This window comes from Sarcophilus harrisii, chromosome 3 (genome assembly GCF_902635505.1).
Source record: "Sarcophilus harrisii chromosome 3, mSarHar1.11, whole genome shotgun sequence".
In the NCBI taxonomy this organism is placed as follows: domain Eukaryota; kingdom Metazoa; phylum Chordata; class Mammalia; order Dasyuromorphia; family Dasyuridae; genus Sarcophilus; species Sarcophilus harrisii.
This window is the reverse complement of record NC_045428.1, coordinates 605,230,674-605,258,630: the sequence shown is the minus strand read 5'-3', so window position 1 is coordinate 605,258,630 and position 27,957 is coordinate 605,230,674. Positions and strand designations below refer to the sequence as shown.

Genomic DNA, 27,957 nt, shown 5'->3' with positions numbered 1-27,957 from the left:
GCATGATGTCCCCCCTTGGCTTGGGCCAGGAAAGATGGAGCCTTTCAGTGATCAGGAGATTATGAGCCATTCCTGGGGTTGGGCAAGTGTACATAGTCTCTCCCCAAGAAGATTTCAGGGGAATTGCAGGGCTTTCCATTATGCCCAAATGGCCAGTGGGTGAAACAGGATAAAGATGGTTCCTGTCATTGTTCTGACAATTTGTAGTTATGCAAATAGACCTCATGCCTGATATGCAAATGGTTTCAATTCTATAAGCATGATGTCTACAAAAAGCCTCTTTTAACAGAATGTATATTTCCATATGTTCCATTCAAACTTTAGTTATACTATTAAGTGATCGGCTAGGTAAGTATAAGCTGAGTTATTAGTACCAATCTTGGTCTACCATAAAATCATGATGGGCTGATTAATACTGAATTGGGTTTGAATAGAGTTCCTCATTGTGTCAGCTTTCTTATTGTGTGATAAACGAAATAAATGAAATGATTTTTCTGTGAAACCATGTTTATCATCACTCCTCAATAATTCTTAGCATTCATAAACTATTTCTTCAGCATTCCCCAAACAATTGGTGCTCACCTTTTTTACTGCCCAAAAAAACCCTTTATATAAATATTTTTCTGTTAGACTTGAATTTTTTTTTGGTTGTTTTTAAGTTTCTCTTTAATTTTGAAACACATTGTTTTATGAATTACGTTGGGAGAGAAAAATCAGAGCAAACGGGGAAAACCATGGGAGAGAAAAAAATAAAGGGAACATAGCATAAGTTTCTCTACATTGAGTCTTAGTTCTTTTTCTGGATGCAGATGGCTTTTGTCCCACGTCTATTGGGATTGCTTTGGATCGCCGAACAGCTGAGAAGAACTGAGCCTTTTCTACTTGATCATCACACACTGTTGCTGTCACTGTGTACAATGTATTCCTGGTTCTGCTTTTTTCACTCAGCATCAGTTAATGATATGAATTTCTGTACGCTCTCTTTATGCCGTTCGGTGGTGCCCTGGATTAAATGTTGTGTTTGGAACCACAAGGCTCGAGTTCCAGTTCCTTCTCTGGCCCTTCCTGGCTGCATCATGTTCATAAGCCCATCATGTAACTTAATCCTGCCTGAGTTTCCCCATCTGTAAGATGGTGAGAACAAGGGCATGTGCTTTCCAGGAATGAGACGAGGATTACATTGAACAATAATTATGGAACACTTTGCAAACATGAAAAAACTATGGAAATCTTGGCTGTTTTTTATGATTATCTTTCCTTGTGTCCCTGGTCTCAAAGTAAAGTCAGTTGCTAGAACATAAGGACATTTGAGTCTAATTGATATTTTGAAGAGAGCTGTTACTTCAATGAAAAGGGAACTGGATCAGGCAATACTTGCAGCCTCATCCTGGCTCTGATGCTTCATACTCTGTAACTCTGGGCAAGGAACAAGTCTGTCTTCCTCACCTCCTGTCTGAAATGGGGAGGGGGCGCCTCAGGGGCTTCCCTGTGCCCTTCCCCCTCTAAGTATGTGCTCCCATCCACAGCAGAGCCCTGTGTCCTTTGCCCCCACACTCCCCCTATATTCTGGGACTGAGATCCCAGAACCAGATCTACACTTATAGCAGAACTGAGGAAGAAAGGTCTTGGGCAACAGAAGAAAGTGGGTATGAGAAGGACCAAGGAAGATGGGAGAGTGAGCTCGTGGTCACTTACTCCAAAGCTCTCCCTTAGGAAGCCAGTACTTACTAAGACCTACTCAGGGTTGGAAACGGCAAAAAGCAGCCTGGCAGAGAACAGAAATGGCCCCTGTGGAGATGGAGCGCTCGGGGGCCCAGCTTAACTCCTGAGGAGCAGGTGACCTTGGAAATAACGAGGAATGAGAGGGAAAACACATGGACGGGGAGAAGAAGGGCTCATCTGGCAAGAAGGGTCCCAGCAACGTTCGGTGGGCAGCGTTCATCCCAGGAAGCCTTAGAGGAAAAGGGAAGCTTTTGACTGGGAAGCTCCTTTGCAGCGGTGTTTCCATAAGGGCCGGGGTCTCCGAAGGCAGAGCGGGCTTGTATCCCATCACGGAAAGGAGCCGGAGCCGGTAGTCCCCGGGCTGACGGGGATTTGGGCGCTTCTCAGCAAGGAGGTGACGGGGCCCTTTGCTGCAGCAGCTTTGGGATGGACCAAAGCTCCCCAGCGGGGGGTCGGCTCCCGCGTCCCCAGAGGGCTCTGGCAGCGGAGCTGTCGCCGTTCTGTGGGTGCTTGCTCTGTTTCCTCTCGTTCTTCCCCTTTTTCATTCGGTTTTTCCTGAGCAATGAAGGGCGGAAGTACTGGAATTGCACGTACCTGCTGTCCAAGGGAGGGGGGGGAATTTGGAACAGCTTTGCGGGGGGAAGGTTGGAAAACGTCTCTGCAAGCGCTTGGAAGGATAGAAAGCTCGGGTGCGCGAAAAAGGAGAACGAACAACGACATCGGACTCGGGCCCCGGCACTTTCTAGGACTTTGCGAACACCTGGCCGGCAGCCGCTGCCTCAGTTTCCCTGTGTGTAAAAGGGCCCAGGATGGTGCGTCTCTGCAGGGGTGCAGAGGATGGAGGTGGCGCGCCCAACGCTCGCTCATTGCACGCTTCCTGTGTGACCGGTAGTGGCCTGAAGGGGGCGCTTCATGGGGTGGCCCGAGCTTACCCTCCTGCAACTGGAAATTCGAAAAGGGGGTGGGGTCGGGGAAGAAGGCCGGGGTGTGGGGGGGGAATGGCGTCGCCGCCGCCTCTCCGCCCACTCCCGAGCAGGTAGCCAACCAGGTCCCAGAATGCCTCGCTTCTCAAGCCCTAGAGCATGCTGGGAGTCTCCCCGGGCTCAGGCGCAGCTTCCTGGGTCCCAGCCATGCTTCCTTTTCCTGGGGTGGGTGAGAGGGCCCCAGTGCGCAGGCGCGTTCCTCTCCCGCACCGCAGGGGGCGCCTCCTGCCTTGGACCTTTCCAGGTGCTTCAGCCATGGAGGACGTCATGTCCTGGGGCAGAGGCCCCGGAAAGCTGTGGGTGCGAGAGGCGTGCGGGCGTGTCACTGGTTGTGGGCGGGCGTGTCTCAGTGATTGCGGGGGTGGGGGGGGGTGGGGGGAGGGTGTAGCTGCAGAGGTGGGCGTGTACATACCCCACGTGGGGGGTGTGAGTGTGAGTGGGCGGGGTTGGGGTAACTGCGGCCAGGCCGGGCTGTCCTGAGGGAGGGCCTGGGGCTTGTGCATCCCTGGGGCTGGTTGTGCATTGAGGAGTTTGATTCCCCACCGCGGAGCCCCCAGCTTTGCGTGGGCTTCTCGCTGGTTTCCCGGCGGTCCCGTGTACGCTTGGGGGGAGGGGAGGACCCGGCAGCTTGGCCCCCGTTTGCTTCAGTTACCTGTATGAAAGTGGGGTGAGTGGCCCCTCCCCCTCTTCCTCACCATGAGCTCCCTTCTGTAAAGCACTGAGTGCAGAGCCAGGTATACAGCAGGCGCTCCCTGCATGCAGCTCTTACTGTAAACTTTGCCCGGTCCTCTTGGGTGGAGGAGGGGCTGCTTAGGGTCTGGCTGTCCAGCTCTGCCCCTTGACTTCATTTCCTCCCTGTAATCAGGGCAATTGGTCAGCATTTCTGGGGCCTTTGAGGAGTGGGAGGTGAGGGCACCGTGTTACAGATGGGCAAACTGGGCCACACCAGCCTTCCAAGGCCTTGGACGAAGGCCCTGCACCCAGGGCTGCTCTCTCCCCACCCCAGGGTAGACCTTAGTGTCCAGTGCTGGGAGTCCTGGGAGGGTCTCACTGCCCCCACAGGTGAGCTCTCTTTGATATCTCTCAGCCCTCTCCTCTGTAAGCTGAGATCTCTCTGTCTCTATCTCTGAGCTGAGATCTCTCGGCTTCTCCCCACTGTCCCTACTCCCAGAGCTCTTTCGGTCTCATTGTGGGCAGGTCCGCATCCAGCCTGGGCAGAGAAGCCTCAGACCCCGTCCTTCCTCTCTGGGATCCTTCTCCCTCTCCAGCCCGGCTGGCCCAGGACCTAAACCCAAAACCAGAAACATGGCCCCCGGCAGCCGGAGCCCCTCGTCCCAGGAGAGTGCAGTCCCTGCCTGGAGCTGAGCAGCCTCAGCCCAGGGGGAGTCCAGGAGAGCCCAGGAAGCTTCCTCCTGTCAGAGGGAGGGGGCCCTGGCAGGACTGGCAGCAGGGCAGGAATCGCCCTCCAGGCGCTGCCCATTTCCCACCCCCTCAGGCCACACGCCTGCTCCCAGGGTTCTGAGTCCCTCTGCTTTGCCAGGTGTTGGGTCCCATCAATGAGCACTGAGAATGTGCCTCCTAGTTGCCAAGCACTGGGCCCACCTCTGGGGAAGGAGAGTCTTTAGCTAGCATTTGTCCCATTTCAGCCAAAAAAAGAAGATTACTAGTTTAGTTTTTAAGAAAATAAGTTCCCTGTTTGTCTATTAACAATACTCACCCAAGTTCCTGGTCACCGGAGACTTCTTCAGTGAAGGTAGGGTTCTTGGTTCCCACCGTTGGGCGCCAATTGTGAAGACCGCGTATTTTAAAATCACCCGGAGTCAGGAATTCAGGTTAGGGGAAAATCGTCAGTCTTTATTCTCAGTGAAGAAAGATCAGAGGTGGAAGAGAATGGGCAATGGCAATGTGTGCAGCTGAGTCAAGAAGCTAGCTAGACCAGCAGCCACACGACCAGCAGCTTCCAGCATAGAACCCAGGCCCATTCTCTCCCAGCCTCTCTTCCTGTCTCTCTGCCTCCACCCACCAAAATCGTCATTTCCTATACAACACATCAGGACTTTCACAGAGAGTGGGTGGGGGCCATTCTTTATCCAAGCATGTATATTAATAGAGTATGGTCCAATTACTATTTAGCCTCACGTACTTGGGACCTCGGTGCTTCAACTCTAGCCTCAGCCCATTACAGGTTACAAACTAAGGGTCCCTGCTCTCCTGGAACCAATAGTCCAATTTGGAACAAACTTCTCATCAGCTGTGTCCACACAAGTTCTGTACAGTGTAAATGGGAGTCACTCTCACAGTAAAGGCTCCGCCCCTTTGGGAACCAGGAAAGTCTCTTTCAGATGAGAAGGAGGCTGGGAGGCCCAGGGAAGGAGGGAGGACATTCCCAGGCTGAGAGAAGCCCCTGGATGACAGAGTTATGGGATGGAGGGTCTTGGTCAAAGCTCAGCTAGACTCCTGTGTCCCTGGATCCAGGAGGAGGAGAGGAAGGTGGGAAAAGACTGGCCTGACTTTGGGGGCTGGTTCTGTGGTGTCTGCCATGAGCTGGGAGTCATAGAAATAGGGTCTCCTTTGATCCTATTCTCTGAGAGAGAATTGTCAGGGGCCTTGCTGGGGACAGCCAGTGGAATTAATTATCATTATTCCAATACCTGGAGAGAGAAATGGTGTGGATTCACTGTCAGAAGAAGAACATGAGGTTCAAAAAGCCACATTTCATTCAAAGAGAAACGTGAAATGCTGAAAAGGTGAAGAAGAGTTCTTGGAAGAATTTATAAAACCCTTCCAAAAATCAGGAGAGACTGAGGGAAATGAGCGACAAAAAAAGAAAAGTAATGCAAATAATTGAAGAAAATGATGAAAAGAAACTACAGAAAATGATACAAATGAAAAAAGATCCCCAAACTTCAGACAGAAAACTTTTTAAAAACTGCTGGGAAAGTTGGAAATTAGTATGGCAGGAACTAGGCATTGACCCACACTTAACACTGTACACCAAGATAAGGTGAAAATGGGTTCATGATCTAGACATAAAGAATGAGATTATAAATAAATTAGAAGAACGTAGGATAATTTACCTCTCAGACCTGTGGAGGAGGAAGGAATTTGTGACCAAAAGAGAACTAGAGATCATTATTGATCACAAAATAGAAAATTTTGATTATATCAAATTAAAAAGCTTTTGTACAAACAAAAGTAATGCAGACAAGATTAGAAAGGAAACTGGGGAAAAATTTTTACAGTCAAAGGTTCTGATAAAGGCCTCATTTCCAAAATATATAGAGAATTGACTATAAAAATCAAGCCATTCTGCAATTGATAAATGGTCAAAGGGTATGCACAGACAATTCTCAGACAAAGAAATTGAAACTATTTCTAGCCATATGAAAAGATGCCCTAAGCCATTATTAATCAGAGAAATGCAAATTAAGACAAGTCTGAGATACCACTACACACCTGTCAGACTGGCTAGAATGACAGGAAAAAATAATGCAGAATGTTGGAGGGGATGTGGGAAAACAGGGACATTGTTGGTGGAACTGTGAATACATGCAGCCATTCTGGAGAGCAATTTGGAACTATGTTCAAAAAATTATCAAAAGGTGCATACCCTTTGATCCAGCAGTGTTACTACTGGGCTTATATCCCAAAGAGATCTTAAAGGAGGGAAAGGGACCTGTATGTGCAAAAATGTTTGTGGCACCCCTTTTTGTAATGGCCAGAAAATGGAAACTGAGTGGATGCCCATCAATTGGAGAATGGCTGAATAAGTTGTGATATATGAATGTTATGGAATATTATTGAACTGTAAGAAATGACCAGCAGGATGAATACAGAAAGGCTTGGAGAGATTTACATGAACTGATGGTGAGTGAAATGAGCAGGACCAGGAGATCATCATTTACTTCAACAACAATACTATATGATGACCAGTTCTGATGGACATGGCTCTCTTCAGTAATGAGATGAACCAAATCAGTTCCATTTGTTCAATAATGAAGAGAACCAGCTACACCCAGTGAAAGAACTCTGGGAAATGAATGTGAATCACTACATAGCATTTCCAATCCCTTTGTTTTTGTCTGCTTTCATTTTTTATTTCCTTCTCAGGTTAATTTTACCTTATTTCTAAGTCCAATTTTTCCTGTGCCACATATCCTGTATGGATATGTATACATATATTGTATTTAATATATACTTTAACATATTTAACATATATTGGTCTACCTGCCATCTGGGGGAGTCGGTGGGGGAAAGGGAACAGAAGGTTTTTCAAGGGTCGATGCTGAAAAATTACCCATGCATATATCTTGTAAATAAAAAGCTATAATTAAGAAACAACAAAAAACAAAAACTAGAATTACACAAGAGGAAACTATGTCAGAAGATACCATGAAATATTAAAAGTCATCGGAGAGGTAAAAATTGGTCATGTATAGGCAGGGCCAATATGATAAGGACAATTTTACCTAAACCCTTCCCAATTTGACTGTCCCATTGAAATTACCAAAATCTGATTTTAGGGGGCAACTAGATGGTGCAGTGGATAGAGTACCAGCCCTGAAGTCAAGAGGACCTGAGTTCAAATATGGTCTCAGACATTTAACACTTCTTAGCTCTGTGACCCTGGGCAAGTCACTTAGCCTCAATTGCCTCGGGGGGGGGGGGGAAATGGATTTTGCTGAATTAGGAAAAAAAAACATTTATTGGAAAGATCAACTGGTCAAGAATATAAAAGGAAGCAATGAAAAATCTTGCAAAGGAAAGAGATTTTTGCAGAGTCAGATCATAAAGTGTATTATAAGGCAGCAATTATTGAAACTGTTGGGTACTGGCTAAAAAAACTGTAAAAGTAGAGCAGTGGAACAGAATACACACACACTTTCCAACAGCAAGTAAATAAACAACTTTGTATTTGAGAAGTGTAAAGACTTCAGATTTTGCAATAATAGTTCCTGATTTGGTAAAAGTTGTTGGGAAAACTGGAGAGTATGTCAGAAAGTGGGTGACTTACAGTTTTTATCAATATCAGGTCAAAATGGATAAACTACCTAAATCTAAAGGGTATTATTACAAGAAAAAAACCTAAATGGGGAGCCCTAGATCTAGCTAAGTATGGCTATAGCCTCAGTAGGAACCACAGAAACTTTCACCTCCTGGACTGTTTGTGGAGTAGGAGTCTGAGTCCAGGAGACCTGGGGGAACCTCAGCTGATCCTGAATACCCCAAGTGAGAAGAAACCCGCCCCCTGGGGGTGCAGTGGCAGTGCTAGAGTGTGGAGCTTTTGATTTGGAATTCCTGGTCAGGGGGGATTGCTGAAGTGAAGCTAGAGGCACCATTCCTCCCCATCCCACTATTAGAAGTGCTTACACTAATTCCTCTTATTTAAAAAATGAACTGGTAAAGAAGAAAGAACCCCAACATAGAAACTTACTATGGGAACAAGGAAGAACAGGGTTTATCTTCAGAGGAAGACACTGAGGTAAGAACAAAAACTTCTACCCCAAAGAGTAACATGAAATGGCTCTCTGCCCAGAGAGAATTTATAGAAGAACTCAAAAGAATTTAAAAATCAAATGAGAGACATTGAGGGAAAACTTAAAAAACTAAAAGCCATCCAAGAAATACATGACTATGAAAACAAAAATTAACCAAGTAGAAAAGGGGATTGAGTCTCAAAGATGAAAATAACCTTTGAAAATTAGAATTGGACCAAGGGAAGCCAGTGAAGCTATGAAAGACCAAGAAATAACAAACAGATTATAAAGGATGAAAAAATACTACAGAATGTGAAACATAAGAAAAATGACAAATCTGGAGAAGAGATCAAGAAGAAAAACTATATAAATAATTGGACTTCCTGAAAATTGTGACAAAAACAGAACCTTGACACAATAATGCAAGAAATAATCCAAACAAATGTCCTTGGAGTGATAGGAAAATAGAACCAGAAAAAAAATCCATCTATTACTACTGCAACAAGATTCTTTGTGGAAAACATAGAAATATTATCACCAAGTTTTGAAACCCCCAGATCAAAGAGAAAATTTTGCAAGAAAGAAGAGAAAAACAATTTTAAAATGCTGAAGCTATAATTAAAATTGTACAGGACTTATCAACAGCCACAAAAAAAAAAAAAGATTGCAAATCCTGGAATCATATCCACTGACAATCAAAGGCCTTTGGCCAAAATCCATATCATATCCAGTAAAATCATGTCTAATATTAAACAAGAAAAAATGGATATTCAACAAACCTGCAGATTTTCATGAGCTTCTATAAACCAAATCTGAACTTAATAGAAAATTTAACATATAAAAGCCAGTATCAAAGATCAATTTTAATGAATTCAACATGGACAAATTGCTTATGATTTTTTTACATGTGAAATGTATACCTTATTACCTAGATTGACATAAACAATATAGCAGCTCAAAAGAAAGATTGGGTCAGAGTTAAGTTAAAAATAGTCATTATGTTATACAGATTAGAGCAGGGCTTTTAGTTCTGAAAATCTACTCACATCAGGAATGGGTCCAACGGAGAACACTATATATATATATATATATATATATATATATATATATATATATATATATATATATATATATCATGAAGGGCAGAGCACCTGCCAAAATGTGTAAAGAAATAAAGGGAAAGGGAAAGGTGAATAGGGAAGCAAAGTAGACAAGGGAGGAATCCATTGATGGGGAAAGGTTAAGTAATAATAAGGAAAGTTAAGGAGCAGAATTTAAGTAACAAGTCAGCAGAAATAGAAAAAATATGTGTGTGTGTGTCTGTACGTATGTATCCACATATTTACACATAAACATATATTGTAGAACAAAAGGTCAAGAATTTCAAGGGAATTAATTGAAAAAATGCTAATAAATGTGGCATAGCTGTGCCAGACCTAAAACTATTATAAAACAGTGATCATCAACACCATTTTGGTGTTGGTAAGAGATACAGTAGCCTATCAGTGGAATAGGTTAGGTTCTCAGGTCAAAATAGTCAATGACTACAGTAATCTGATATTTGACAAACCCAAGACCCCAGCTTTGAGGATGAGAATTCACTATTTGACAAAAGCTGATAGGAAAATTGGAAACTAGTATAGCAGAAAATGGTCATTGACTCATACTTAACATCTGGTTTCATGATTTAGATATAAAGGATGATATCATTAACAAATTAGGAAAACAAGGACTAGTCAGTCTCTCAGATCTGTGGAGAAGGAAGGAATCTGTGGCCAAAGAAGAATTAGAGAACATGGAAATGCAAAATTTACTTAATATCAAATCCAGACCAGGGAGAGAGGACAGTGGTGTGGGAGAAGGCATTACTATTGCAACAGTATACAATATAGTATGCAACAATGTAAATGATGTAGTCCTTTCAAAAAATTGAGACTTGTTCTTATATTTAATTGGCAGAGCCCATTTCACCAGGCCTCTGAATTCCCTTCCTGTCCCCAGCATAAATGTAAAGGTAGATTTTTGAGTCTCCCCAGAGGTATTATTGACAGACATTGATGACAATAATTGGCTAGGGGAAGAGATTTACCTGATGACTGATTTAAGGCCAGCTGAAATAAAAGTTCAAGCTTTAAAAAAATTTGAAGAAAATAATTTCAGAGGTTGGCTTTCAAAAGTAATTCAGAATGTTTGGGTTTCATTTCTCAGTTATTTTTTGAGTCACTTGATGATTTATATTATAAGGCAGTTATAAATAGTGAAACACTGAAGTCTTTCCTTTAGGAGACCACTTAAAGAGTGAAATATAATCTACTGTGTTTTTAAAACCATTGCTATCTTTAGCTGAAAGCTAAAACTTTCATAAGATACAAACCTTCCTTTTACCAAATGACATCAATTTAGACTCTTTCAAAGTAACTTTACACAGGTAGAATTACAAAATTTAGATCACAACAGTGGGTGGAAGATTGGAGAGCTCCTTTAAGCTTTTTTTTCCCCTCTCCCCCACATTTTTATTAGCTTTTTATTTTATCAAATATATGCAAAGATAGTTTTCAACATTCACCTCTGCAAAACCTTGTGTTCCAAATTTTTCTCCTCTCCCCTCTCCTTTCTATCGGCAGCAAGCAATCCGATAATAGGTTAAAGGTGCAATTCTAAATATATTTCCATATTCATCATGTGAGCAAGAAAAATCAGATCAAAAGGTGAAAAAAAAAAAACCCAAGCAAACAAACAACAGCAAAAAATAAGGTGAAAATACTATGCTTTTATCCATATTCAGGCTCCATAGTTCTCTCTCTGGGTGCACATGGCTCTTTCCATCACAAGTCTAATGGAATTGCTTTGAATCACTTTATTGTTCCATTAGACTTGTGGTGGACAGAGCCACCTGTATCTAGAAAAAGAACTATGGAGACTGAAGGAGGATGGCAACATAGGATTTTTACCTTGTTGTTTGCTTGCTTATCATTAAAAAAAAAAAATCGACTCATTGTTGAAGAAAACTAATCATGGTTGAGCATCACATAATCTTGTTGTTGCCCTGAACAAAGACTTGGTTCTTCTCACTTTGCTTAGTATCAGTTCATAGAAGACTTTCCAGGCTTTTTTGAAATCCTGGATTTCCAATAATTTTCCATTACATTCATATACCATAAATTATTCAGCCATTCCCCATCTGATGGACATCCACTTAATTTCCAGTTCCTTGCCACAATATTTTTTTTAAAAGCCTACTCTTTCAGTTAAAAGAATACACCCATTTCCAAGCATAAGTCCAATATCCTTCCTAAATTCTACAGTATAAGAAAACTAGAAGCCTAAAGAATGACATGGTTTGTTTTTAAATAAAATGCCAAACTTTTCAGAATCTTTCCAAGTCAAATTTCATCTATTTAGGAAATCATTCATGTGATCATCTTAGACGTGCTTTTTTTTTTTTTTAAAATAAAGCTTTTTATTTTCAAAACATATACATGGATAATTTTCAACATTCATCCTTATTTTCCAAATTTCCCCTCCTTTTACCCCACCCCTCCCCTAGATGGCAAGTAATCCAATGCATGTTAAACATGTTTCCACATATACATATTTCCACAAATATTAAATGTGTTATTTAGAGCAAAATCCAACCATAGTCAATATTTTAATATATTACTAATTTTTAAAAATAATTTTTTGGTTTATTTTATGGATTCCACTCATCATTCTGTGACATTGCAAATCAAAATAACCTGAACTGTCCACCAATTTAGTAGATTTATTGTCTTCCTTTTTGTATTCCCAGCACTTAACATAATACCTAACACATGTTTTTCTTCTTCCCTCTGTCCTTCCTCCCTCTCCTCCCTCCTTCCTTCTTTCTTCCTCCTTCCCTCTCTTCCCTCTTCCTCTTCCCTCCCTCCTTCTCTTCCCTTCCTCTTCCCCCCTCCTCCCACCCTCCCTTTCTTTCCTTCTTTTCCTTTCTTTCTTTTCCACTTCCTTCCCTCCCTCTTTCCTTCCCTGGAAAGAACCTCAGTAACACCGCCCCCCCCCCCCCAAGTTTCTGCTGAGATAACAGACCCAGAAACTACCTGATGTTATAAAGGTCATATACTTTGGATTTGTACTCAAGGGTAATCCAGTAAATGCTCTTTGATCCTGGAAGCCCTAAGGTTTTACACTGATTACCTTTGATAAATTTTGAGCACCCCCCCCCCTTTTGTTTCTAGTAGTTTAAGCATGTAGAAATATTTAAGTAATTCTGTATATTGGGGGGGGGGGGGTTTCTCTCATATGACATTTATCTTCCCCAGTGAGGAGAGAGAATTTAGGAGTGGCAGAACCATGAGTGAGTCTTCCCATGTTGCAAGAAATCACTTATCAAGAATCTTTGACATAACACATTTATATACATATTTTAATCTGAAGAGACCTCAGAGAGCAGCTAAGGCAATCTCCCCCATTTTATAGATGGGGGTAATTGAGGGCCACATAGCCCAAGTGCTTTGCCTTAGGTCGAGATGTAATAAGTGACATCGCAAAGATTCTCCACCATCCTTCTTCCCCTCTGAAGTGATACTTGGGAAGCCAGAGTGTACTTAGCACGGATGAGAAATGTGTCTTGCTACTTTCATTTTTCTTTCTGAAAGAGTTACAGCTTATGTATCAGTAAAAATCAATGTAAAACTTGGAACAGCATGTGAAAGTGTGAAGGACATGATAAAATGTAACTTTTTGTGTAATGTAGCATTATTAATCCAAAAACTTTTTCAGAAATTACATTTTTTGAAAATGCAGCTTGGTTTTGAAAGGAGCGACCTGCAGTTTCCGGTCACAGAGGAGACACCGAAATGAAGTTTCTTATCTATAGGTATGGTAAAATGGCTATTATGAGACGCAGGGTCAATGTTTCACATTGTGCACAGGGATTTGGGGTTTGCTTGGCTCTATCTTCATCGCATCGAAAGTATAATTCCTAACGAAGAGCACCTCAAGTCTCCTTGGGAAAGGCATCAGTGGGTGTCCCCAGTGCTTAGGCTTTGGCAGGATGTGCTGGGGTTTGGTTTTAATTGATTTACTGTGGTTTTTACTCTAAATAGGGACCTACTTCTGAAATGAAAGTTGGAAGATACTGGAATGGGAGGGAGGGGCCACCTTAATTGCCCCAGGGAATGCCCTGACCAGTTTTCATCTTTCTCAAGGATGTCCTTGGAAGAAGGAGAATTGGGGAAGACGTCAGAGGAAGAAGACCAAGGAACGTTCCTGATTTCGGTAGGTAACAAGTAGAAAAAGCAGGAGGGGAAGGGGAGAACGATGGACCTTTAAAGTTGCTTTTAAAGGGCGAAGTTTTATGTGATTACAGAACGCATGGATCGGGCTGTAAGCTGGCCCTGGAGAGCTTTCGTTATAAGCTCCCTCCCCGTCTTTTCCCGTCTTTAGCTTTTCCAGGCCGGATCCCTCAGCGAAACGTAACTACACGACTCGGTGTTAGTCGCAGCGCCTTCAGCAGTGGGGGCTCTGCCGCAGATGCAGAAGTCCGGGTGCCCAGAGAGGTCAAACCGGAACATCGCCCCAGGGGGCCGACCGTTCTCGGCATCTCCGTACGCGTGGTTAAAAAAGGGTTCCTTCCGCTCCTTAAAAGTCCGGGAAATTCTAGAAAAGCCGAGATGACAGGAAGGGCTTTCCGGCGGGCTCTGACGGCGCCTCCCGGCTCCGGGAAGCCGCCGGAACCTCCGCGCCGAGGCCGGGAAGCGGAAAGGGCGCTTGACGTCAGAGCGGCCCTCGGACAGCCGGAAGCGGCGTCTGGAGACGAAACGCCGGCTTTGCCCGGAGCGCTGTGGGACCCGGCGGGCGCGGCTGCGGTTGGACGCAGGACGGCTTGGCCGGGAGGCGGCCTGGCCGGGAGGCGGCCGCGTGCAGGCGGACGGCCCGGTCCGCGGGGGGGCGCTCCCCGCGCCTCGGGCGGCTCTCCCGCCCCGCACTAGCGCCGGGGCGCGCGAGGCCGTTTGCAGACATCTGTGTGGGGTGTCTCAAGGTGTGTGTGAGCGGGTCATGGTGCGGGAAGCGCCGGGCCGGAGCCGGGCTCGGCGCGCCTAGCCCTGGCGCAGGGGGCTGGCGAGGATGCCGGGAAGCCGCGCTCGCTCGGGGACAATCCCGCAATTCCGCGGGGCTGAATTTGGGGTGGATCTGATGCCCGCGCGCGGGGGGGGGGGGGGATTTGTAGCCGAAAAGGCTGGAAGAGGAACAGCTACTGGGGCCCAAGCGGATTTCTGCCGGTTCGGGGGAAAGCCTCGGGGTGAGGAAGCGGACGCTGATTCCATTTGGAAGTTGCTTTGGGAAGAGGGGAGACCCCGCCAGGCTCGGACGCCCTCCGCCCCCAGTTTGGATGGACTTGCGCGCACAGCTCCAGCCCCGCGGCCGCCCCTTCGGTGGCCAGACCCCTAAGCCGCAGTTTTGCCCAAGGGGGGATTTCTGGGCCCTTGAATTTGGAAGAATACTCCCCTCCCCCCTCTCCCCCCCCGTAGCCCTGGAATTCCAGTCGTTCACGACCGTCGAGGAAGTGTGGGGGACACCCGAGGGGGAGTGGAACTCCACGGGCCGCGGCCCCCCCATCGGGCCCTCCGGCCCCTCAGTCGCCACTCTGAGTCCCGTAGTAGCCCCGACGCTGAACGAGGCCAGACCCCAGCGACAGTTCGGCAGCCTGACTCCCCGAGGTTCCTTAGCTCCGGGGGTGAGAGTGGGGGAGGGGAGGAGTGCGTGGAGCGAGGGACCCCTCCACTTGCTGGCCAAACCCGGGCCACCGAAATGGAGAGGGCGGGAGGGAGGAAGCCACGGGGAACCCAGAGCTTTCCTCCAGTTTGGGGCAGGGGGGGACCCCGCCCCCCATCCATTTTCCCAAGGAGAAAAAAATACACAAAAACCCCTTAGATTCAAACATCAACCACAACAAATTTCCAATTTTCCCCCCTCGGAAACCCAAACCCCAAATCCCGGGCAAACTCTACATCTAATCTTCCTAAAGCACCGGATTCTATTCAGTGACACTAAGCAAGCCCCAGTATGAGGAAGTCACGCTTCCTCATCTTCGTCCGGTCAATCACGAATCATCCCGGGGTGGAGGTAGGGAAGACTGGGGGTCTTTCCCTACTCCGACTCCCAACGTACTGATTTTAAACCAAGATCAGGCTGGAGCCCCACTGGGATGAATTCACCCCGATAAACTGCGAAGTGCCATTTTCCTCTGGGGCTGGGGCGCTTGTGTTTCGCTTCTCAATTTCTCCGTTTTCTCCGCCTTCTCTTCCGCACACCCGTCCCTGACCTACAGTCCCACCTCTCGATATCTCGTGGAGTGTATTAGCTTGGAAAGGAACTTTTTTGAATGGATGCATCCAGCTCCAGATTTCTACCTAGTGCTGGGACTATCCCCAAATTCCGCTTCAACATCTCTAGAAGATGTCATTCGGAAAACAGCTTTGTTTTCTCTCCAGAAATCATCTCCCAACCCCAGTGATAGCTAAGGATAGCTTTGAACACCAGCGAATTTCCCCTTCCGTGGAAAAGTTTTCTCCGTGAGGCCTCCCTTCTCTGGAAAAAAGGTTAATAAATATATTAAAATTAGTAATATGCTAGTATTAATTAGCATATAATTATAATAAGCCAATATCTTACGTATTTTAGAATTCTTTAATTCCCCCAACAAAGCTGAAAACTAGGTGCCTTGTACATTCCGAGATTGATCGGATTCTGTAATAGACTAGAATTACAATGCAGTTTCTAAACCAACCTTCCCTCCCAATCCACGTTTGATTTATAGTTGATGGTAGCAACTAAACTCCTTTTTTCACAAGGGTAGATCCTTTGGCAGATCAGTTGACTCCTATTCAAGAAATCATGACGCTCTCACCCAAAGAACCAAACCAATTCCTTTGGGTTTTCAGGCTTAACTTTGCCTTGTCCTTGTGAAGGTTTAATGAAGGTTTCCTTGATGATGGGGGAACCCAGGTATGTTTAAACTCTGTAGGCAAGGGACCAGGTGATCCGGAAGGTTGTGGCAAGGCCCCTTCCCCCACCTCTGGCCCTTCCTCCATCCAATTGGATTAGTATTTGTTATTCCTTCCTTCTCTCAACTATTCCTGGACGCCAGAATTCCATTTCTCTGTCCCCTTTCTTTTCCGGGGCTTCATTCCTGCCCCTCTTTTGTCCCCTTTTGGGAGGAGGAGCAGGAGCTGCTGTTGGGGGGCGGAAACTTCACCCCTCCGGATTCCTCCAGCTCCCCTAGTATTTCCCCTAGAAATTGTTCCCAGTTTGGAAAGCCAAGATCCTCGGCAGTCCCTTTGTTATTACTCCTAAAATACAAATCAGAACCTTCTTTTGGACTTGGGCTCTTTGAAAGGATTCCCTGGGGACCATGCAATGCTAATGATCCTCCCCCCAATCTGTGCTGCCCAAGGCCCACCCCCCTCCCAGATCTCGGCCCTTGTATCCGGTGGATGCCCCATCTGCTTACCCTTTCCTCGGCCCACCGCCAATGGCGACCTTGGGCGTGGATGCCGGCCCCAGAGGGGATCCCCGAATGTGTGCGCGTTCCGGCTGCCACGTTGTGGGTGTCTGTGCACTCTGGGTTTATTTTTCCACCCCAATCTTCCCCTTTCCTCTCCACTAGAGGTAACAAGAACTAAGTTGTGCGCCTGCTCCGCGACCTGGACGGTGAGTGTCAATCTGCTCCCCGAGCTGAGCCCCTCCCAGCCCGCCCCTCCCCGCGGCTGGAAAAGGTCCTGGAGGGTGGGGGCCGCCCTTCCTGAGAGTAAAACCAAAAGCCCGAGGCTTCACGAAGGACCCTGAGCTTTGTGTGACCTCCCCCTCCATCCCCCGGCCTCCTTCCCAATCCCCTGCCATCCTTGGGCCTCAGGACCCACGTGCTCTGCTCTCGGCCCCCCCCCCCCCCCCCTTCTCATGAGGGGAATCAGGGCCCCCCAGGTGGTTAATCAGGTACCCGACCAACCCCTAGACATGGAGGGAGACGGGAAAGTTTGTGCAAGTGGGTAGAGGTGTGTAATGGGGGCTGGGCCCATGTGCCCCGGGGCCTCCCGGGCCCAGCTCCTGCCTGGGGTCAGGTTGACATCAGGTGAGAGATCTCAGGAAATCCAGGAGACCGTAGGGAAAGGGCCCCAGGGTTAGGACGGGGTACAGAGGGCGCAGCTCTGGCCCAGGGGGCAAAGGTTTCCGGGATGGAGGAGCCTTGGGGAGGGGGAATGGCTGGAAGAGCCTGAAGGGAGGGAGGATAGAGATAGCCCAGTGAGGAAGGAGCTACAAGCGCCAGAGAACTTGCTGAGGAGGGGGTGGGACGGCAGGAGAGGTGCACGGGGATGGGGGAGGGGATCTGCCAGGTAGGTGTGGCCCCCAGGTGGAATTCTAATTCTGCAGAGATTTGAAAACCTGGGAGGAGGTGAGGGCAGCAAGGGCTCATTTCCGAAAATGCAGGTCTGGGCGGGGCCCTTGGGATTAGGAGGACACACCTATAGGAAGAGGGCTGGAAGCAGAAGCTCTGGGAGTGCCATCTCTCTGCCTCTATCTCCTCTCTCAGACCTCCCTGCCTCCTTCTCTGAGATTTCTCGGCCTCCTCCTGGGGTGCAGCCTCTCCCCACCGTCCCTGTCCTGAAATCTCTTTCCTTCTGCAGGTCCGCATCCAGCCTGGGCAGAGAAGCCTCAGACCCCGGCCTCCCTCCCCAGCCCGGCTGGCAGAGGACCCAAGCCCAGAACCAGAGACATGGCCCCTGGCAGCCAGAGCCCCTTGTCCCAGGTGAGTGCAGTCCCTGCCCAGAGCTGAGCAGCATCAGCCTAGGGGGCGTCCAAGGGAGCCCAGGAAGTTTCCTCCTGCCAGAGGGAGGGGGTCCGGCAGGGCTGGCAGCAGGGCAGGAATTGACCTCTTGGCACTGCCCAATTCTTGCCCCTCAGACCAGGGCTCTCTGAGTCCCTTTCCACCGTGAGCAGCCGTCTAGTAAGACATTTTTCCAGCTTTTTTTTATTCCAGACATAATAATCACTTCGAATAGAAAATGCTTTCCCCAATATTCCCCTGGGGCTCTTACTGACTTTTTCAGCTCTTGGCTCTGACCTTCTTAAAGGTTCTCTGAGTATTAGGCAAATCCCATCCCTTCTTCAGTTTCCTCTTTTAAGGTGATGAGGGTTGGACGAGATGAATTGTGCCTCTTGGCCCTAAATCAAGTGACTTTTGATGGTTTAGGAGTTGGTGACATTCAGGGACATTATTGTGGACTTCACCGAGGAGGAGTGGGGGCTCCTGGACCCTTCTCAGAAGGAGCTATATAAGGAGGTCATGCTGGAGAGTGTCCAGAACCTGCTGTCCCTGGGTAAGGACTGTTTCCTCTCTTTTGTTGGTGTTCATCATCAGGCCCTGTGGCAGAGAAGGGATCCCTTCTCTGAAGCATCTCAGAAGGCCCCACTGAGTGCACCCTCATCCTCAAGCACCAGCTCTCGATCCACTGGGGTCCTGGCTTGTGGCCTGAAGTTCAAACAGTGGCCATCAGTCAGGGGGCTGACCTTGTTACCTTGTTCATCCCTAGGCCGGGTGTCTGACAAATTCACTGAAAACATCACTCTAAAAACCATGGAAGGGGATTCTGGTAAGATGGGAGAATAAGGCAGGGGGTGCTTGGCTCTCCCAGAGTGCCAAAAACACAAGAAAAAACCATCTGAACATGACCTGGGACCAGCAGAGGGGGTTCAAAGTCCAGAATTTGTGCTGCTGAAACACCTGGACAGGACCCTAGGGTGGAAGTTGGGCCCACATGAAGGGCCAACACCTGCAGGGAGATTCTGCTCAGTCCAGGAAGAGCAGACCTTAGGGCAGCTTTCCCCTCTGGGACTGTGGGGGTGGGTGGGTGATGGACTTAGAAAGGGAAGAAGGAAGGGCCCGGGGTTATGATTAGAACAGGGCCTGTTGTGCTGAGCAAATTCATTCTCAGCCTGTGGCCTTGGCCAAGAAAGAACCAGCCCACAGCTGGGGGGAGAGGGAGGTGGCGCAAGGGGGGCAGGGACCCTGCTGGCTGTGGTCACTTGTAGGAGAACAGAGACCCTGTGCTGGGACAATGTGGCTGGGGGCCCTGGCCTGGACTCGACTCGGAGATACGGGGGAGTACCCAGGGTTGGGGCCCTGAGAGACCTCTGCAAATGACGTGAGAAGGACCTGGAGTCTGGGCTATTTTCCCCCCAAAATCAGGACTAGAGAGCTGACAATAATAATAGTACAGGACTTAGAATTTAAAAAAAGTAAAAATAAAAATGAGGTGGCAAAGGAGAAAGAACATGAATATAATAGCTCCTGTGGGGGGGTTAAGGCAATCTGGGTTCATTGTCAAAAAGAGAAAGTGAAGTTTAAAAAGCTACTCCTACTACAAAAACAAGTGTCAAATGGTCACCAGCCCCCAGAAGAGTTCTTCAATGAACTTAAAAAGGAGTTCAAAAGTCAAATAAAGGAGACTGAGAAAACTTAGGGAAAAAAATGAGTTACCCTAGAAAAGTCAAGAAAATTGTGAAAAGAAAGTCAAGGAGATCCCAAAAGTCAAGGAAGTAAATAACTTAACAGCTAGAATCTGAAAATGAAAACTCGGGAGAATTTCAGAAAGTATCAAAGCTCCAAGATTAAGGAGAGATCTAGGAGCATCAAGAAAGTAACTATTTCAATACTATGGAGCCACAGTGAGGATAACACAAGATTTAGCAGTTTCTATATTTAAGAGACCATAGCTTGGGGCATTGTATTTTATAGACCAAGGTAGCTGGGATTGTGATGAAAAAATAACTTGTCCAGAAAATCTTCGCATAGTCCTGAATTACAAACAATGTACATATCATGAGCTGAAAGACGCTGAGGGATTTATGAGAAAAAACCCCATACTCATCGAAAAATTGCACATTGAAGATGTGAAAGAAGCATAAGGTAAAACACCAAAGGGTCCGAATGATGTCAAACTGTTTGCTTTTTATAAGTGAAAATGTTATTGGTAGTCTTACAATCTCATTAATACTTGTTCAGCTAAAAGCAAACTTGGGCTAATTTCAGGTTGATGAATTGATTCTAAAGAATAAAATTGAGTAGGGAGAGGTAAAATGGAGGAATTATTCTTAATAAACAAGTCCTGAAAAAATTGATTTGGAGGAAACAAATGGTGGTAGAGGGATGGCAGTGCTGAAATCGTATTCTCATAGGCTTCCCAGAAGAAGAAACAGAATATTGAGCTTCTTAAGGAAAATGTACCAGGAGTAGACATAGTTACCAGGGTATTCTACCAACCATTAAAAGGCCAATTAATTCCAATACTAAATAAGTGATTTGGAATAATAGGCAAAGAAGGCTATCACCAGCCTCCTTTCACAAAGCAAATGTAGTATTGCTACAAAGAATAAAGAGAGAAAATTATAGACAAATTTCATTAATGGACATGGATGCAAAATTCCTAAATAAAACATTAGTTAAAAAATGACAATTGTATATTATAAAGATTGTACTTTGTTCCCAATTGAGTTTCATAAGCAGGAATGGTTTCATAGAAGTAAAATTATTCACATAATTACATCAATAATTAAAATAACAAATGATATGATTGTCAACAGCTAGAAAAAAATCTTGATAAAACACAGCACTCATTTTTATTTTAAAAAATATTTGAAAGAATAAGAATGAATGATTTTTCCTTAAAACTGTTTGAAAAAACAAAACACAATGACATTTACTCAAAAAATGTATATAAAACTTGCAGTTCCAGGTCAGAGGAGGGAGCTGAAGTGCAGCTGAAGGCATCAACTCCCCACTCCAGGATTAGAGGTGCTTACACTAACACTTCTTTAAAAAAAAAAAAAAAAAAAAAAAAAAAAAGGCAAAGAAGAATGAACCCAATCAGAGTAACTTATTATGTGAGGAGGGAAGACAGGTTCATCTTCAGAGGAAAACACTGATGTAAAAAAACCTTTTTCCCCAAAGAGTAATGGCTCTTGCCCAGAGAGAATTTATAGAACTCAAAAAAAAAAAGTCTTTGAAAATCAAATGAGAGAGATTGAGGAAATTTTTAAGAAAAAATGAAAACCCATCTTAGAAAACACTATTATATTTTAAAAAATTAACCAAGTAGAAAAAGAGATACAGTTTTAAGACTAAAATTAGAATCGGGCAAGGGAAAGCCAGTGAAGTTACAAAAAATTACAAAACAATATAAAAAGTGGAAAAATAGAACAGAATAGAACATGAGAAAAATAAGAAATCTAGAGAACAGATCAAGAAGAGAAAATATAAAAATAATTGAACTTCCTGAAAGCTGCGACCAAAAATAGAATTTTGATACAATAATGCAAGAAATAATCCAAGAAAATTGTCCTAGAGTAATAGAATATGAGATGAAAGTAGAAATAGAAAAAAATCCACTGATCACTACCTCAAAGAGATCCTTTGTAGAAAACACATAGTATTATTATTGCCAAATTTTGAAACCCCCCAGATCAAAGAGAAAATTTTTCAAGAAACAAGAAAAAAACAATTAGAATACTCTGAAGCCACAAATAGAATTGTGCAGGACTTAGCAGCAGCCACAGTAAGAGACCTCAGGTCCTGCAATCATATATACTCGCAATCAAAAAACTAGGCCTGGGGCCAAAAATATCCTATCTAGCAAAATTATCCATAATTATTGAATGAAAAAAATGGACATTCAACAAATTTATACATTTTCAGAACTTTCAATCAAACTAATAATAGAAAATTTAACATAAGATTAATTTCAAGGAACTTAAAACATGGACAAATTGTTTTTTACATGGAAATGTATACTATATGCTTAAGGTTAACATCAGTAATTGCATACCTCAAAAGATGGATTGGGGCAGTGTTGAGGATGATCTGATTCTACAAAAGTCTAGGAAAAGGGAAAAAAAAGTAATTTTAATATACAAATGAAGTGCAGTATGAGAAAAGACTCAGAGGCATTAGAGGGGAGAGGAGGGCTCATTGTTCTGAAAAGCAGTTTATATCTGGAATGGATTAAATGGCAACACTCCATACATACCATGCAGGGTATAGCACCCTCCAAAAATCTATAAAGAAATAAGAGGAGAGAGAATAGGATGAGGTGGGCTCTAGAAGGATATATAGATTTATGGCAGTGGGATGAGGGGTAAAGTATAATGGGCAAGGGTAAATGATATAGAAGGGCATGTAGAGTAATGGCTGTGGGACAAGGGAAAGGGATAAAGGGGGGGAAGGATGACATAGGACAAAGTGGGGTACAAAAGGAGGTGCTAGGAGGATAAAGGAGGGATCCAGGGGTGGGTGGAAATTAAGTAATAGTAAGTCAAGTTAAGGAGCCGAAGAGTCATCAGGGAGAGGAAATAAGAGATATAAAGAAAATCTACAACAAGAATCAGGTGCAGAATTTACTAGAAAAAAAATAAAAGATTCAAGGAAGAAAGAAATCTACATTATGTGTCAACCATGTTGCTATTGTTTTTGATACGTTTGCCTACAAGAAAATGCATCTGTACATATGTGTCTGAGTATCTGTGGGTGTATATGCATGTAAGTCTATGTACATGTGTATATATATATATATATATATCTGTGGATGTGTGTGAATATACATATATATATTTGTGCATATATATATATATATATATATACACACACACATACGCACATTTACAGATATATATATGTAGGGCAGATGGGGAGATGAAAGGGGAAAAAGAATAATAGTGCTCAGCAGAGGACAAAAGAATAATCTACAAGGAAGCAAAGAAAAGATGGACATATGTGAAAATAGTTTCTTCTATTATGACATATGGCTTCTTAAAATGGAAATCTATTATGATATATTTTTAATACTTCCTGATGTTCTGCTGAGCACATGACAGTGTTTTGGTTTTTTATTTCCTTTTTTCTGTCTGTCTTTTTTCTATCCTATTTTTCCTTATTTTGTTATTTAGTTCAATAATTTTTTTTTCATGTGTGTGCCTCTGTAAGCTATATTTCCCAAGATGATGAAGAAAAAAGGAAAAGAACTTATATTGCAAAATATTTATGGCAGCTCTCTTTTTGGTACCAAAAACTGATGAAATTGCAGGGATGCCCTTCAATAGGGGAATGGCTAGAGAGGGACTGAGAACCAATGATAAATGGCTAGTGGCTTCCATCTCTTGAAAAACTATGGAAGTGGTCAGTCCTTTCCAGGATAATGTCCTAATCACTAATCAATGTAGTTCCAACATGACTGGATAGGTTAGGGTTAGGGTTAGGGTTCTAAACAGCTTTCAGAGCACCATAAAAGTGCTTTGGAGTTACCATCAGCACCAAACTGAATTTCTTTTGCCCTCTTACCAAGCCCAGAATCCTGTAAGCAGGTTCTCTTTACATTTTGCTCGCACTTACCTTTTGATAGAATTATGTGCTGCCTTGGAGCTGGATGAAGTACCCTGTTGGTAGGGCCTGGAGTGTTCTCATTTTTTGCTGGGTGCTTTCTGAATTTCCCCATCATTTTCATCCAACCAATTCAGATATCTGAAAGTGTTCTGACCCAGATGAGTAAATGCAGCACTCTACAGCAAATTTGTGGGAGCTGCCCACTCCTTTTCTGCTCCAGTATTGGAGTTTTCCCTCCAAATTAGCCACAGACTCAACTCCCAGTCTGGTGGGCACTCTGCCTTGTGAATGCTGCTTTTGTGGAATGTGAACGTTTAGTTCTGAGTGAGTGCATCCATGATGGGTCCGGCCCTCTGTCATGCACATCTCCTTGGTCACTCTCACATCCTGTTCATCTCTTCTCCTTAACAGTGACATTCTGTTTAATGCCAATGTTTGTTCTTACAGTCCAGGCATGAAGTTTTCTTGCTTTTACATTGGCCATGAGCTTCCTAAGTCTCCAGTAACCATTACTATTGCTTTTATTATGAATGTATATACTTTTGTATCCATAAATATATGTGCTTATACATATATTTCACTATATCATTTCATGTGTCTGTACATGTGTGTATAAATGTTTGTTTGTTTGTTTCAGATGAAGAGACCAGAGTCCAAGTAAATGAGTTGACTAGAAAGCTGGGGACTTTTGTGGAAGAATGTGACCTGCAGAGAGTCATGAGTGATGGTCCCTGTGACTTCAAGTTGAGAGAAATCCATGAGTCTAATATCAAGGTAGATAAAAATCCAAAGAGCGCCTTTGAATTTGATGAAATTGGAAAGAGATTCATTCAGTCTTTAATCCTAAATCAGTGTAAGAAAATTACCTCAGGGAATGATTGTTTTCAGGATCAGAAATATAGCAAAGGCTTTACTGAACAGGTAGGGTTTTTTCAGGCCCATGAGCAACCTCCTGAAATGCAGAGGTGTCCAGATAATCAATGGGATATGACCTTTAGCAGGAGTTCAGACCTCAGTAGGTGTCAGGAAAGTGATACTGGAGGAAGGTTTTTTGTAAGTCATCAAGGTGGAAAGGCATTGAGTCAGAAATCTAGGCTCATTAGTCATCAGCCAATTAACAGTACAAAGGAGTCTGAGGAACATAGCGATACAACCTCAGTCCATCACTCGTCTCTTCCGTACCATGCTAGAGTTCGCCCTGGAAGGAAAAGATATGCATGTGATCAGTGTGGGAAGGCATTTGCTTGGAAATCTGATCTTGGGCAAGCCCAGGAGATTCCTCCTGGGGAGGAATTTTATAAATGTACTGAATGTGGGAAGGCTTTCTGCTATAGATCCCTCCTTACTGACCTTCAGAGAATTCACCCTGAAGAGAAACCTTATGAATGTGATAAATGTGGAAAAACGTTTGCAAGGAAAAACAATCTCGCTCTACATCAGAGAGTCCACACCGGAGAGAAGCCTTTTGCATGTCTTCACTGTGGGAAGGCTTTCCGATACAGGTCCACTCTCGTTGAACACCAGAGAATCCACACTGGGGAGAAACTTTTTGAATGTAGCCACTGTGGAAAAGCTTTCACACAGAGGTCTAGTCTTACAAAACACCAGAGAATCCATACTGGAGAGAAGCCTTTTGCTTGTAATCAGTGTGGAAAGGTTTTTGCAGAGACGTCCAGTCTCATTAAGCATCAGAGAATTCACAATGGAGAGAAACCTTTTGACTGTAGTCACTGTGGAAAGGCTTTCACCCAGAGGTCCACTCTTGCTGAACATCAGAGAGTCCACACTGGAGAGAAACCTTTTGAATGTCTTCAGTGTGGAAAGGCTTTCAGACATAGGTCCAGTCTTGTTCAGCATCAGAGAGGACACACCGGAGAGAGACCTTTTGAATGTAATCAGTGTGGAAAGGCTTTCGCACAGAGGTTCACTTTTGTTAAACATCAGAGAATCCACAGAAGATAGAAACTTTTTAAATAATTAATGTTGAAAGACTTAAATCTCAAGCTCCTACCTTGCTACAGGAGAGAATCCACAGCGTAGAGAAACTTTTCTAATGTATTCATTGTAGATGACTTTCAGAAATAGGTCCTATCTTGCTAGACATCCGAGAGTCTACACGGGAGAGAAACCTTTTGATTGTAATGAAATGTGGGCGATTTTCCAAAAGTGAAAAAAGAAATTAATATAGGAAACTAAAAGAAAAAAGAAATTTTGAGTTCTGAATCCTTGCCTTCCCTCCCATCTGTCACTGGCTTAATGTTAAGGCAACAATACAACACCTATTATATATATGAAACCATGGACAGCATTACCATGCCGAGGGGGGAGTGGGGGTGGGAAGGAGGTAGGGGAGCAAGAAAAATATGTTTCCAATTCCATCCATACTCTATCTTCCTGTGGATAGCATTTCCATCCTAAATCTTTTGAAATTATCTTGGATAATTCATCAGAAAAAGAAATTATTCAGAGTTGGTCATCATACAACGTTGTGCAGTGGTCTCTTGCTTCTTCACGCTTTACTTTTTAAGAGTTCATATCAGTCTTTCTGAAAGACTCTGCTCTTTATGTCACATAAGGTACTATTGTTCCATCCCAGTCAGATACCGTAACTGACTCATTCTTCCCACTGCTGAGCATCCCCTCAATTTCTCATTCTTTGCCATCCCCAAAAGTACAGTTATGAATACTAATACTGTACATTAAGGTTTTTTCCCCCTCTTTTCTTTGGTCTTTCTTGGTGCTTAGTCAGCAGGTATGAGTTATTTGATTGCCCCTTGGTCATAGTGCCAAATTGCTCTCCAGAATGGTAGACCGGTTCATATTCCTACCAAGAGTGTATCAGTTGTCGTTTTTCCACATTCTCTTCAACTTTTGTTCTTTTCCTTTTTATTTTCTTTCAGCCTATTTGATGTAGCCCCAAGTTGTTTTAATTTGCATTTGTGTAATCAACAGTGATTTAGAACTATTTCAATATTTCTGTAGATGCCTGTAATATCTTTTGAAAACTGCCAATTCATGTCCTTTGACTACTTATCAATGAGAGAATCACTTGGACTCAGTTTCCTATGTATTTGAGGATTGAGATCTTTTGTCAGAAAAATTGTCGTGAATTCCCTCCATCCCTACTCCCACCAGTCCCTGCAGACGGGCTTCAGGGTACAGCTCGCCAAAAGGAGATGAAAAGCTTTTCTCCCCTGGGTCCTCAGGGGGATGGCGGAGAAGCAGGATGGCCGAATGGTGGCTAAGGAGCAGGCGGCACAAATGGCCCATCCTGAGTGTGATATAGAGCGGGGACCTTCCTGTACACTCACGGATAGATCATAATTTCTAAATGATTGCTGATAAACTCACTAATGACTTAAGCTGTGATCTACAACACTCCCACGTTGGCTGAGAGAGGGCCCGCTTCCTGAAATGGCAGCACTAGAGCATCCCAAGACACGTCTGGCGGGACTGCTGAGAGCCTTGAACAAGAGGACTTGGCTGTACTTTTCTCCCAGCAGTAGCATTATTTTCTCACAAAATATATTTCATTGTTTTAAAACATTTTGTCACACTATATATATAATAGACGCATTTATGATCCAACAGCATTAAGATGAAATTTAACCTGCCTGAACAGGTGGTTGTTTTAAGTTATAATACAAGAGAAAAACATTCAACAGAATGCATTTTCAAAACATGGTGGAGAGAAAATCATTCACTCTAATAGCAATCACGTTAATGACATCTCAGCCCAGCGTAGAAACACTGAGTACGGAGTCATTGCAGGCACTTAATGAGACACCGTCACTCTGTTCTGCAGTATTTCCTAGGTTAAATTCTTGGCTCTTGGAGATGGCTTTCAGGATTCTCGGAAAGCCGAGAGAGAGCTCCTTCTGTAGGCTGGCCCAAGCCTCCTCCTTTTCTCTAGATCCCTTCCATGTCTTCCCTCTTAGGAGTTTCAACTTGGCACCTTAAAGCTTCCCATGGATGAGGATCTCATTGCTGACCCTGGCTCCAGAGTGGGCAGAGTCAGCATATGAAGGAGGCAGTGCTCCTTGGCATCTATGCTACCATTATGGGCAACCTGGACATCAGGGTGTGATTGTGGGTGAGGGCCGGGAAGAAGACTCAGTGGGGGATTAGGCTGAGAGCTGGGGAGGAGTTCTGACCCTGAAATACCCCATTGAACATGGAGTAGTCACCACCTGGAGGGGTGTGGAGAGCCGGGGCCATGCTTTCTACAAGTTCCAAGAGCACCCCAAAGGAGACAGAGAAAGGATGATGCAGACTACGTTTGAGACCCCCTAACACCCCGCCATGTACCCTACCCATACCCAGGTATTGCTGACGGGAAGCTGAAAGAGATTGCAGAGATGATGGC

General features: G+C 44.5%; 1 protein-coding gene and 1 long non-coding RNA gene across 5 annotated transcripts in view; one reads left to right on the top strand and one right to left on the bottom strand.

The window, feature by feature from the left end:
• The window catches only part of LOC100914984 (zinc finger protein 454-like), a 388,067-nt gene that overhangs the window by 348,987 nt on the left and 11,123 nt on the right, over positions 1 to 27,957 (top strand). For 2 of the 3 annotated variants that reach the window (XM_031964040.1, XM_031964039.1), the window contains one exon: positions 24,229 to 24,365. In XM_031964040.1, the coding sequence (XP_031819900.1) occupies positions 24,229 to 24,365 (137 nt within the window). Of the gene's footprint in view, positions 1 to 17,889; positions 17,967 to 18,410; positions 18,538 to 24,228; positions 24,366 to 27,957 lie in introns of those variants that run through there. The other variant, XM_031964041.1, reaches the window with a different exon arrangement.
• LOC116423058 overlaps positions 18,532 to 27,957 on the bottom strand; it is a 35,787-nt gene continuing 26,361 nt past the window's right edge. The window contains exons 4-5 of one of the 2 annotated variants that reach the window (XR_004233543.1): positions 22,042 to 22,092; positions 18,532 to 18,689 (exon numbers count right to left, since the gene is read on the bottom strand). This is a non-coding gene — a long non-coding RNA (uncharacterized LOC116423058). Of the gene's footprint in view, positions 18,690 to 22,041; positions 22,093 to 24,652; positions 24,790 to 27,957 lie in introns of those variants that run through there. The other variant, XR_004233542.1, reaches the window with a different exon arrangement.